Source organism: Megalobrama amblycephala, linkage group LG2 (genome assembly GCF_018812025.1).
Source record: "Megalobrama amblycephala isolate DHTTF-2021 linkage group LG2, ASM1881202v1, whole genome shotgun sequence".
NCBI classification, from domain to species: Eukaryota; Metazoa; Chordata; class Actinopteri; order Cypriniformes; family Xenocyprididae; genus Megalobrama; species Megalobrama amblycephala.
Genome location: NC_063045.1, coordinates 41,692,038 through 41,705,400, shown reverse-complemented (window position 1 = coordinate 41,705,400; position 13,363 = coordinate 41,692,038). Strand labels below are relative to the sequence as shown.

The 13,363-nt window shown below is 42.3% G+C and overlaps 1 protein-coding gene across 6 annotated transcripts in view; it reads right to left on the bottom strand.

The window, feature by feature from the left end:
• The window catches only part of arhgef3 (Rho guanine nucleotide exchange factor (GEF) 3), a 162,871-nt gene that overhangs the window by 50,199 nt on the left and 99,309 nt on the right, over positions 1-13,363 (bottom strand). Inside the window, exon 1 of one of the 6 annotated variants that reach the window (XM_048176121.1) lies at positions 1,393-1,546. The exons of 2 other annotated variants lie outside the window; for them this stretch is intronic. In XM_048176121.1, coding sequence (XP_048032078.1) covers positions 1,393-1,492 — 100 coding nt within the window. In that variant the 5' untranslated portion in view covers positions 1,493-1,546. Of the gene's footprint in view, positions 1-1,392; positions 1,547-13,363 lie in introns of those variants that run through there. 3 more of the 6 variants (XM_048176164.1, XM_048176130.1, XM_048176172.1) reach the window with 3 other exon arrangements.

The window sequence follows — 13,363 nt, the reverse complement described above, 5'->3', positions numbered from 1 at the left end:
CACTTTGTAAAGAGTTGAGCTTTTTTTATGTTGTTTAAGGCAAGCGCGAGCTCCGTGGGCGTGGAGATTTAAAGGGCCACACACCCTGAATCGGCTCATTTCTAATTATGCCCCAAAATAGGCAGTTAAAAAAATGAATAAAAAAAAAAATCTATGGGGTATTTTGAGCTGAAACTTCACAGACACATTCAGGGGACACCTTAGACTTATATTACATCTTTTAAAAAAAGTTCTAGGGCACCTTTAAAGAAAATTACATTTTGACCTATGGAAGAGGGTTTGGAACAACATGAGGGCATACGTTGTTTTCAACACTGATGATGAGATATGTTACTTGAGCAGCAAATCAGCATGTTAGAAAGATTTCTGAAGGATCACGTGACACTGAAGACTGGAGTAATGATGCTGAAAATTCAGCTTTGATCACAGAAATTTAATACATTACATTTTACAATATGTTCTTCTAGAAAACTTTTTTTTTTTTAATATTTCACAATATAACTGTTTGTACAGTATTTTTGACCATGATGCACAGAGTAATAAACAGGAAAATAACAGTATTAACATTGATTGCACTCAATGACAAAGTAAGTCATTATGCCACTGAAAAAACAATCCAGAATCACCTAATGTATCACAAACAACTTCTAGACACAGTAAATACAACGAGAAAGTTACAGTGCATCTGGAAATACAATGTTTAGGGAATCAAATGTAAGAGCTGCAGCAGTTGCGTAACTACTTTCACATGTAGACTATAACAAACCTAACAACCATACAAACCCAACTTTATCCCTCACTTAGAACAATAAATAATTTCAAACATTTATAACAAGAAGAATTTTGAGAGAAACACGTAAAACATACTCAGGCTTACATAACACCAGAAGACAATTCATCTGCCTGCGCACTCTGAAAAATAAAGGCTCTTTATTGGCATCGATGGTTCCATGAAGAACCTTTAACATCCATGGAAGCTTTCCATTCCACAAAAGTTTCGTTAGATTTAAAAAAAAAAAAAAGTTCTTTACACTAATAAAAATGGTTCTTTTAAGAACTATTCTCTGAAAGGTTCTTTGGGGAACCAAAAATGGCTCTGTAGGAAGTAAAAATCATGAATGACATCTCTTTAATATCGCAGATGTTTCTCCTAGACAGCAATGAGATGAAATGGAGAGCAAACGGAGACTTTTGATGTTTCTCCTGAGAAAAAGCCCCCAGTAATTACGTGTCTCCTCTTTAGTTTAAGAAAAGAACAGTGTTTCAGACTGTTCTTAGATTTGCCAAGATGCCAAAGTGTGCATAGTCTGATAATAAAACGAAATTCAAAATCTTCCAAGATCACATAATCTGAGGTATGCCATTTCATAACTTAATTACATGTTCGCTCACCTTCTGATGGATGAAAAGGCAGCACCCCATCATTGGGCTTCACAGCACTGTTTCTCAGACACACTACACCCCCAAAAACACCTTCACAATCTCCCACCATGGAGCACTGTCACCTGTCTAACCTTCAGCCATGTGTGTCTACAGATGTGTGTATGTGTGTGTGTCAGTACACAGGAGAGCAGCAAACAGGATGTTCTGGAGGAAGCGTGTCGGTGCTATATCGGGCCGGAGCAGGGTGCGAGCTTTCAGACTACATCTCTGCTTGTGTTTGTCTGAGGCCGGTGGCGTCAAAGGCCCCTTCAGTGAGACAAACAGCATCCTGTTACAGGGAAGAATAGTACACAATCGCTTTTCCACCCTCCTCACACACATTATCCAGAGCTGCTGGAAAGAAACTGGGCTTTACACCAGAAAGTTTACTCTTTTTTTTCTTTTTGGTACAATTATTATCTGAATAATTAAGTTTCACAGCAGGGTTAACCCTAATTGTTGATACACTACCGGTCAAAAGTTTGTAATCATTATGATTTTTTTTAAATAATTTTTTTTTAAAAGTCTCTTCTGCTTATTAAGGCTACATTTATTTGATTAGAAATACAGTAGAAACCATAATATTGTGAACTATGATCACATGACCCATTCAGAAATCATTATAATATGCTGCTTTGCTGCTCAAGAAACATTTCTGATCATTATCAATGTTGCAAACAGTTGTGCTCCTTCATGTTTTTGTGGAAACTGTGATACACCACCATTCAAAATTTTGGGGTAAGTATAAGATAAAAAAAAAAACCCTAATACTTTTATTTAGCAAGGAAACATTAAATTGATCAAAAGAGACAGTAAAGAAAAATTTTAATGTTACAATATATTTCTATTTTAAATAAATGCTGTTCAACAAAGAATCCTGAAAAAAAAAAACATGGTTTAAAAATATAATAACATGATAATAAGAACCATTATTAATAACTTAGCACCAATAATAATTGATAATAATTGAGCAACAAATCATCATATTAGAATGATTTCTGAAGGATCACGTGACACTGAAGACTGGAGTAATGATGCTGAAAATTCAACTTTGATCACAGGAATAAATTTAAATAAATACATTTTCAAATATATTCACTTAGAAAAGTTATTTTAAACCGTAAACTTCAATATTTCACAATATTACTATTTTTACTGTATTTTCGATCAAACTTTTGACTGTAGTGTATGTTGTTAAAATTATACATCTAATAACTTGCAACTGAAATATCCATTACTAGACATTCAGTTTACTTTGTGGAGCTTTACTGCCACATCTTAGGAGATTTTAGCGAACATTTAACAACAGGAAGCCAGAAAATCCCTGCTAAACACACTTCCTTGTCTTCCTTTAAGCATTTCCTGTTGAAGAAGTGCGCTGTGTATCTGATGCTGCCTTTAAGGCATGCTGGAATCATCATATTTACATTAAGAGTATACATGAATGTCACTACAGTGTTATAATTAATTACCAGTGGGATTTAGTTCGATTTTCTTAGTTTCAAATGGAAAATAATTGGTGTTGGTTAATTGTGAATATTGACAGTACAGTTAGGATTTTTTTGGTGAGGCTGTTCACATGACCTTTTAAATGGGGTCTTCAACGTTAGCTGGTACCACAAGTGTAGCAGTAATGGTCACTGCACTTAACTATTACACCTATAACCATCAACAAGGGCATTTACTATAATTCCAAAATGCATAATCGCATGAAATCTGGCATTGCTATTCATAGCCACACTGATAAAATTCAGATATGTATCCGATTAATCCATTTTAACATGAACTTTCAGTGAAGCTCAGTGAACTTAGGCTACTCACAATGTCACATTTAGCTGTGTTGTGAACATAGCGTACTGTGAGAACTATTTCTACTGTCACACTACACAAAAACGAAACAAGCTGTGGTTGGACACTTTATATGTTGGTTTCTCCTTGTCTATACACAATTTTTGAGGTGCACTTACACAGACACGGTGATTGAATCACTGGAGGTTGCCAAATCACAGTACTGTTTCTTGGTTTGGTAGCAGTTGTTCCTACTTGACTGCTATATCATTAGAGTGGATCAGGTTTGCCTCAAATCGAAAAAGATGTGATGTCTTCTGGATTTTTAAGATTTTTTGTTCACTTTTTACTGCTTGATGTTTTTCGACATGCAAGACAAGCCAATTTTATTTGTATAGCACTTTTCACAATAGACATTGTATCCAAACAGCTTTAAAGAAATTCATACTGTGTTTATATATAAGCATATTTCAAAAGTAGACCTTCCACAGAGACAATGCTACTGTCTGCCACTGAAACTCTTCCTGTGGCATGACCAAACTCGACCTCAACTGTCCTTATTCTATCTGCTGCGACTGGCATTGTGAATCACCTGATCCTCCCATCCACCCACATTTTAGATAAGGCATCCGAGGTATGGCACTTCAGTGGTTTTGTCAGATTCTTTAAGGATCCCTGGCAAGGAAGGGTGTCTGAGTCACATCAGCTAATCACTGGGAAGCCTCAAGGTTCAGTGCTAGGTCCCTTCTTCTCTACACAACCTCACTGGGAGCAATCATAAAGGCACACAACTTCTCCTGTCACTGATACGCAGATTATACCTCTATATGCAGCTTCGATCTCTTGTCTCAGCTTGTACCTCTGCTTGGCTGTCAACTTGTTTTCTTTAAATTAGGACAGGTTTTGTATTTATTCACAGATCAGTGAGGCTTACAATCAATCAGTTTCAAAAATAAATAAAAAACCTTTCCTAATTGAAAGAAAACAATTTGACAAAAAAGACTGAATCTAATATTAGGTGATAAAATAGCATAACAAGTGATTTAAGCAATTTTTCTGCAGGCCGGTCATTTTTGACCGGGAACACCACAAGTGTGACTTTGTGCCATTTTGTAATAAATAAAAACAAACTAAAACCATCTAATCGATAATTTTGATTCTTTCATGATATTACTGACTGAACCATCAGAATTCATCTACAGTGAACAGAAATGTGACTGCCAACAGTTCAGAGCAGAACAACAGATTAAAGCCAACTACAATAAACCTAAAATAATATGACTAGAAACTACTCTACATGGGAGAGAGAGAGAGAGAGAGAGAGAGAGAGCGAACTAATAATGTAGAGGCTGCCAGAAGCCAAAATAAACTCTTTCGAAGGGCTGAATTAATGTTTGTTCCTGCAGGGGCATTAACAATTACTTTGCAGGTTAAAAATGAGTCTGCAGGCCAGATTCTCATTATATTCTCATTGGTAGGTATTTCTTTGCAGACTCACCTACATGCAACATCAAACAAACAGATAATACTAATAATTCTATAAAGAAAGATCATCGAAAAGATGAAGAATCATTCTAAATTTATGACAAAATATAGGAACTGAAATCACTCGTATGCAAAAAAAAGCACTCTGTATGTCCTTATAATCATGTAGTTATATGAATATGAAATTTCATCCTTACATTATATTAATATATCTTATAATTATATTAAAGTTACATTAATATATGTATTATATAATCCATATATAAAATTAGATAATAAAATTATTGAATAATATAATTTAATCTTATATACATTTCATCATATACAGTGATTACCTGCAAGGTTTCTCTGAATAATGCAGATATATGTGTATGTGCAGCTGGCTCATGAGAGGTCCGTAATCTGGGTCTGTATGAAAGGTGTTTATGGTGAGAACTGATGAGAATGGCACGCTTGGCATTGCTCGAGGATCAGGTGAGAGTGCGTCTTTAAACGGCTGCATGTCTGACGAGAGTGACGTAAGTCTGTAAGGAGAGCGTGCACGGAAAGCCCTTATATGGACATGGTTTGGGCATGCTTTATGCAAATTACTAACCTCATGCACACAGCCACTCATTTAGAATACTCCAAAATTCACTAAAATAAGAACGAAGTTAAGAACAAATTCATGTTCGTAAGCACATGTTGTGAATTAGGCAGAGATTTTTCATGAGAAGTTCTCCTGTGCGTAAAAATACAAAATAATCCACACAATTATTAGTGAATAAGACCCATTAAGACCCAGAGATGTAGCGTACCTCCCAATCCAATAAATCACAATAAGCTTTGTGCTTTGTCACTTTTAATTTTAAACAAATTCTCTGCCTTCAAATTCTGTCAACATTATTATTAAAATTAAACAAATAACATTTTGGCAGTCTTTACTGTAGTGTGACAGATCGCTGTTGCGCATCAATTCAAGCGGCAAATAAATTGGAGTAGAAACATAATTATGTCCTTAAGAAGTTGTTATTATAATGTTATTATTATAAAAACTTCCATATGTGCAATTTAAATGTTTGTATACAAATCAGTTGTTTAGTGTTAATAGTAATGTAACGTGCATAGTACATAGTAATGTAGCAACTGACAGGGTTCCCAGTAGTTTGCAGCATTACTTGAGAAATATTTTTTTCCTTGAGAACTGTACCCGATATACTCTAAATGAATCAATATCAAATCGAGATTGTAATCAAATCTAAATCTAAATCTAAATATAATTGAATTATGAAATTTGTGTCAGTATCCAGCCCTACAAATGAAACAATTGCTGACATACTGCATAGAGCTATAAAAGCAATTTGGACGATATACAGTAGCTCGAATCAGATGATCTAGGAAAATATGAACATTTGTCACCAAATTTGAGATTTCTGACTTTTAATTGCAGACTTTTGAATGCAGACAGATGAGATTACCGGGGTCTTTTTCTCAGGATAAAAATCAGGATATTTCAACAAAAATCATTTGAATTCTCTGTAATCATCAATCATATTGCTGTCTAATTTACGATTTTTCTTTCCTGCAGGCTTAATTGTATTCACAGACAGCATAGATTCCATCAGAGAGAAAATGAATTCAAGCTGTGACACTTCTAAACTCTAATCTGGAATCAGATGGCATTTATGAGTAATAAATGAAACTGATGTGTTAATGTGATCTAAGGTCTTTTATGAACATTTCATGTAGGTCACAATTGCAAGAACATTTTATGGTTTTATCTTAAGTAATATGGAGTCATAAACCCAACATTTCTTGATCACATTGGCAGAATTCAGAATTCACAGCAGACCTTGTGCTTTCATACAAAAAAAAAAAAAAAATGATATAGCTCAGCCCTTGGACTATCTCACAATTGCCTACAGTATGTGGCAGATCAAGGGAAGGCCGACAAAGGCATTCTGAAGGGAGTGTGATTCCAAAACCATCAGATGTCCAATGAACCTTGATATAGTGACATGATCAGAATTTATGTTATTTGTTGGCCATGTTTTAGCAGTCTAACACAGTCAAACGCTAAAAAATATATTGAGGTAAAGCTTTCTACAACTATTACTGAAAAGCACAACACCGCTGAAAAAGCCAGTATGAAATTTTCATGGAGGTTGGTTGATTTACACTCTTTTGTGCTGGTTTGGTGCTGGTGTAGCATGAGTTGATCAACATTTATTCACAATGCATGAACTTTCAGATAAAGCTTTTTTACACAGGAAGTTTTGCTGGTTAAGAAGGCAAGTTAATGTTTTCATAAGGGAAATGAGCAAATTTAGTTATCTTTGTGATTTGTTACTTGCATCCTGTCATATGCTAGAGGCACACACTTGTTTCACCAGGTTATCATTGGTACATTTGGTTGGTGGAGAGACTTTACTAATTCCATATCTACACAAGAAGACATCATTAAGAAAGAGAAAAGGAGATATTCTGCCACCTCACAGATTAACATATAATTTTATTATTTAGTTTTATAATGTAGTTTTATAATGTTATTGTTACAGTATACAGGAGACAGACACAGATGTAACAGGTAATGGATGTTTATTTGACCACAGTAGAGCAGGTGAACACACACAGGTGAGTGAACTGGTTGAAGAGAGGTTTGAGCAGGTAGTATGAGGAATAGTTACTGTCCTTTCTTTTGCAGGTAGATGTACACTGGAGCTTGGAGATCGCTGGAGAACAGAGGAGCTGACTGGAACACACCCACACAGCAGACGAGGCACACAGAGGGAAGGAGACACGCTGGAGACAGGTGAGTATACGAAGAGGAGTCCTTGAGGTAAGCATAACATGGGGTATATGCGAACGAGACCGGACATGGAGTGCTGTGTGCGTGTGTGCTTTATAGTGCTGTTGATGAGTGAAGTGATGAGGTGCAGGTGGCGGTGATCAGTACTCTGGGGATGGCGTGCGCTGTGATTGGTGGAGGTTGGAACCTGACGTGTCTGTGACAGTACCCCCCCTCCACGGCCCGCTCCAGAGGGCTGAGGACCCTGACGCCGTGGTGGTCGTCCTCTTCCCCGCGGTGCCGGTTTCTCAGGGTGACTGTCGTGGAATGTTTGGAGTAAGCTGGGGTCTAAGATGTCGTTCCTTGGGACCCAGGAGCGTTCCTCGGGGCCGTATCCTTCCCAATCCACTAGATACTCCAGCTGACCACCACAACGCCGGGAGTCCAAGATCTCCCGAACCTCATATGCAGCTCCGTCCTCCAGGATGAGTGGAAGGGGGGGTTCGGCGGGAGCCACGTCAGGTCCTGTGGTAAGAACAGAAGGGTGGTGAGCTTTCAGAAGTGACACATGGAAAGTGGGGTGTATATGATACCCTTGTGGAAGACAGAGTTGATAGGTGACTGGGTTGACCTGCTTGACGATGGGGAATGGGCCAATGAACCTGGGACTCAGCTTTCTGCAGGGCAGACGCAGTCTGATGTCTCGGGTGAATAGCCAAACCATCTGACCAGGCTGGAAGACAGGGGTGTTGGAACGTCGGAGGTCGGCTACCATCCTGCGTCTGCGCAGGGCTCGTTGCAGTTGATGGTGTGCTGAGTCCCAGACCCTCTCGCTCTCTCAGAACCAGTAATCCACTGCCGGGACGTTGGAGGGTTCCCCATCCCAGGGGAACAGTGGGGGTTGGTAGCCGAGTACGCACTGGAACGGTGTGAGTCCTGTAGTTGACTGTCGGAGAGAGTTTTGGGCGTACTCGGCCCAACCCAGGAACTGGTTCCAAGAGTCCTGGTGGTCATGACAGAAGGTACGGAGGAAGCGGCCAATCTCCTGCACCTTCCTTTCCGTCTGCCCGTTCGATTGCGGGTGGTATCCGGAAGTCAGGCTGACGGCCACACCTAGGAGGGAGTAGAACGATTTCCATACTCTGGATATGAACTGGGGTCCTCGGTCGGAGACTATATCCTCTGGTATTCCGAAGTATCTGAAGACTTGGTTGAAGAGAATTTCGGCGGTCTCCATGGCAGTGGGTAATCCTGGAAGTGGGATCAGACGGCATGATTTGGAGAAGCGGTCCACAACAGCTAGGATGGTGGTATTTCCATCTGAGACAGGGAGATCAGTAATGAAATCCACTCCTAGGTGTGACCATGGGCGATCTGGAACGGGCAGCGGAAGGAGTTTCCCAGCTGGCAGATGACGAGGAGACTTGGAGATGGCACACTCCCTACAGCCCTGCACGTACCTTCTGACATCCGAAGCCATCCCTGGCCACCAGAAGCGTTCTTTTAGCAACGAGAGGGTTTCATTGACCCCCGGGTGACCAGTGCCAAGTGACGTGTGAGCCGAGTGAATGGTGGGAGTGCGACGTGTCCGTGGAATGTAGAGCAAGCCAGGTGGACAGCCTGGCGGAGGATTCGTGGAGGCATTGGAGGAGGGAATGGTCTCTTCTGACCAGGTAATAGGACTCACGATGAGAGAGCTCGGGTTGATGGGTTCAGGTTCCTCGGCCTGTTCGTCAGGAGCATGGAGACGGGAGAGAGCGTCGGCCTTTACATTTTTGGTGCCTGGGCGGTAGGAGATGGTGTAATTGAAGCGGGAGAAAAACATCGCCCAACGGGCTTGTCTAGGGTTCAGTCTCTTTGCTGATCGAAGATATTCAAGGTTTTTATGGTCGGTCAGTACCAGGAACGCATGCTTGGCTCCCTCCAGCCAATGCCTCCACTCTTCCAAGGCAAGCTTTACAGCCAGAAGTTCCCTGTCACCGATGGAGTAGTTGACTTCCGCTGGGCTGAGCTTGCGGGAGAAGAAGGTGCATGGATGGAGTCTACTTGGCGTCCCCTGCTGCTGCGACAACACCGCTCCCACTCCAGTTGTTGAGGCGTCCACTTCGACGACGAATTGCTTCTCTGGGTCTGGATGTACTAGTAAGTATTCTCCATACGGTTTGACATTTGTGCTGTTCCACCTGCACCAACGTCTACTGCCCTCCATCGCCGTCGCATTATCACCTCATCTACAGTCGACGATTTTGTTGCTGCCCTCTCTGTTTCAGACCTCGCCTCTACTGCTGAATTGGCATAGCCTCTTTGTCCGGACCGTTTTCTCGCCTCCTTCCATACAATCTGCTCCCAGATTATGGACTCTGTTGCGCCCTTCAAGGTAAAGTCGACCAATGGTCCAGTGGACCCCTGGCTCAATGATACAACTCGGGCCCTCAGGCGCCAGTGTAGACGGGCTGAGCGAAAATGGAAGAAGGATAGGCTGCAGGTGTCACTGGAGATGTTTAGAGACAGTCTAGCCACCTATCAGAGTGCTCTGAAGGTAGCCAAAGGACAGTACCTTTCTGCTCTCATTAATAGCAATAGCCACCGCCCTGGAATTTTATTCAGCACTATTAATTCTGTTATAAATCCGGTGTCTGTCGCATTGAATGACATATCTGTAGACAGATGCAATGCATTCAAGCAACATTTTTTGGACAAGGTTTTGACTGTTAGGCAAACTATTACTCAAGTCCCTGTTGTTGTCATGGCTACTCCTGCGGCGCAATGTGTGCTAGATATCTTTGATGCAGTTACTCTGGTGGACGTTAAAAAAGCTGTCCATGAGTTGAAGCTCACCACCTGCCCTCTAGACATTGTTCCTGCCAGGATTTTGAAGGAGGCTGTTGATATCATAGGTCCCATCCTTGTCCCCTTCATAAACAGCTGCTTTAGGATGGGTACTGTTCCCGCTGCTCTCAAACACGCTATTGTTAGACCGCTGCTCAAGAAACCCAACCTTGATCCTTCCATACTTTCTAACTTCCGTCCTATATCTAACTTGTCATTTCTATCTAAGTTGATGGAGAAGCTTGTTTTTGCGCAGCTTCAGTCTCATCTTCAACTGCACGGCATTGGTGATACATTTCAGTCTGGTTTCAGGTCGAGACATAGCACTGAATCAGCATTATTGAGGGTCCATAATGATATTCTTGGAGCCCTTGATGGAAAAAGCTCTGTTGTTTTGGTGCTACTGGACCTAACCGCTGCATTTGACACCGTAGATCATGCCATCCTCATTTCTCGTCTTCGACATGCTGTTGGTCTGCAGGGTGCGGTGCTAAATTGGTTCTCATCATACCTCACAAACAGAACTTTCTCAGTAATGCTCAATGATTATTCTTCTTCGGTTGCTTCTCTGCCATCTGGTGTGCCTCAAGGATCTATTCTTGGGCCTACTCTGTTCTCACTCTATATGCTGCCACTTGGTCAAATTATCTCCAATCACAATGTTCAATTTCATCTCTATGCTGACGACCTCCAGATCTATCTTCCTGTGATTCTGAGTAATCGTTCTGCAATGGACCCGCTCTATAATTGCCTTCAGGATATCAAACAGTGGCTTTCCCAGAACTTCCTTCATCTGAATGAAGATAAGACTGAGTACATCCTGTTTAGTCCAGATTCACCCAGCATTTCTCCTAGTTTTGGTCCTCTAACACCTCAGTTTGCACCTACCGTGCGTAACCTGGGTGTTATTTTCGACAAAAGTATGCACTTCGATAAACAGGTCAGTGCAGTAGTGAAGGCAAGTTTTTACCAGCTAAGACTACTCAGCAAGGTCAAATCATTTTTGTCCCAAGCTGACCTTGAAAAAGCTATACATGCCTTCATCAGCTCAAGGATTGACTACTGTAATGCTCTCTACACTGGACTTAATCAATCACTTTTCAATAGGCTCCAAATGGTACAGAACGCTGCAGCACGACTTCTCTCTAATACCTCCAAACGGTCACACATCACCCCTGTCCTCCACTCACTTCACTGGCTTCCGGTGCAGTTTAGGGTGGAGTATAAGGTCCTTCTTTTTGTGTTTAAGGCCATCAATGGTCTGGCCCCAGCCTACCTTGCCGAATTAATAAAGGTCTACCAACCAGCCAGAGCTCTCCGCTCCTCTGGACATACCTCTCTGGTTACTCCCAAATACAACTACAAGAAGTTCGGAGGCAGGTCATTTTCCATCCAGGGACCAAAGCTGTGGAACGCACTTCCAGCACACTTACGTTCCATCACTGTGCTGAGTGTTTTTAAAGCACAGTTGAAAACTTATTTATTCATACAAGCTTTTAATACATAGTCCATGTTTTAATTGCTATTTGATGTTATTTTGTTCTTAATCTTTTTTTTACTGGAAAGCACCTTGTGCTCCTTTTGGCTGTTGTAAGGTGCTCTATAAATAAAAAATGATTGATTGATTGATTGAAGGGAGCGGTGGTGAAGGCTTCTTTGAGTTGGTTAAAGGCGTTGGTGGCTGCCGGGGTCCAGGACAGAGACTTGGGCTGATGGCGGAGCAGGCTGGTGAGTGGATGGGCGATGGAACTGTAACCTTTGATGAAACGTCTGTAGAAATTGGAGAATCCGAGGAAGCGCTGGAGTTCTTTTATGGTAGTGGGTTCTGGCCAGTTGGTAATGGATTCCACCTTCCTCTCGTCCATCCGGATGCCACTGTGGTCTATGTTGTAACCCAGGAACGAGACGGAAGGTTGGTGGAATGAGCATTTCTCTGCCTTGAGGAACAGGTTGTACTGACGAAGACGGGTGAGGACCTCCGCAACGTGTTGGCGATGTTTGGCCTGGCTCCGGGAGTATATGAGAATGTCGTCGATGTAGACTAGGACAAAGCGGTGGAGAAACTCCCGGAGCACCTCATGAATGAAATCCTGGAATACGGAGGGGGCGTTGACCAGTCCATACGGCATAACCAGGTACTCGTAGTGGCCAGTAGGGGTGATGAAGGCGGTCTTCCATTCGTCCCCCTCACGTATCCGGATGAGGTTGTACGCGCTGCGGAGGTCCAGCTTCGTAAACACAGTGGCACCACGGAGATGTTCCAGGGCCGCTGGGACGAGAGGAAGGGGATACCGGAACTTGACAGTTATTTTGTTGAGGGAGCGATAATCAATGCATGGCCGCAAGCCTCCGTCCTTTTTAGCCACGAAGAAGAAACTGGAAGCAGCAGGGGAAGTAGACGGCCTGATGTAACCTTGGGCGAGGGCTTCCTTGATGTAATCCTCCATGGCCTTCTCCTCCGGGATGGAAAGAGGGTATATCTTACCCTTTGGCACTGGTTCACCCGGAAGCAGGTCGATGGCACAGTCACATGGCCGGTGTGGAGGCAGCTTGGAAGCCCGTTGCGGGCAGAAGACATCGCAGAAGGGGGCGTAACACTTGGGAATGTCGACGGAGCGTTGTTCGACTGGACTTTCGATGGACGTGGCGCAGAGAGAGAGGTCAGGCGAAGGAGATGGTGGAACAGGAAGTTCAGCCAGACAGCGAGAGAATCATGTGTCGCCCCACTTCAGGATTTCGCCCGTTTTCCAGGAGTTATGCTGCTCCAACCAGGGGCGCCCTAGAACCACGTCAGCGGTGGAGTCCTCCAGAACCAGCATATGAGCCTCTTCTCGGTATAGTAAACCAACTTGAAGTGTTACTGGTCCAGCCACGGTGCGGACCCGCTTACGGCTCAGGGGTCTGCCGGTTAGTGAGTTGAGCGTGTAGATGGTAGGAGACGGAGTGGTCTTGAGACGTAGTTGGCGACAGATGGCTCTGGAGACGAAGTTGCCAGTTGCCATTCGATGAGCGCGACCACTGAAAGGGAGACAGTAGCGGCAGTACGATTGACGACAGTAGTGAGTGGTTTCA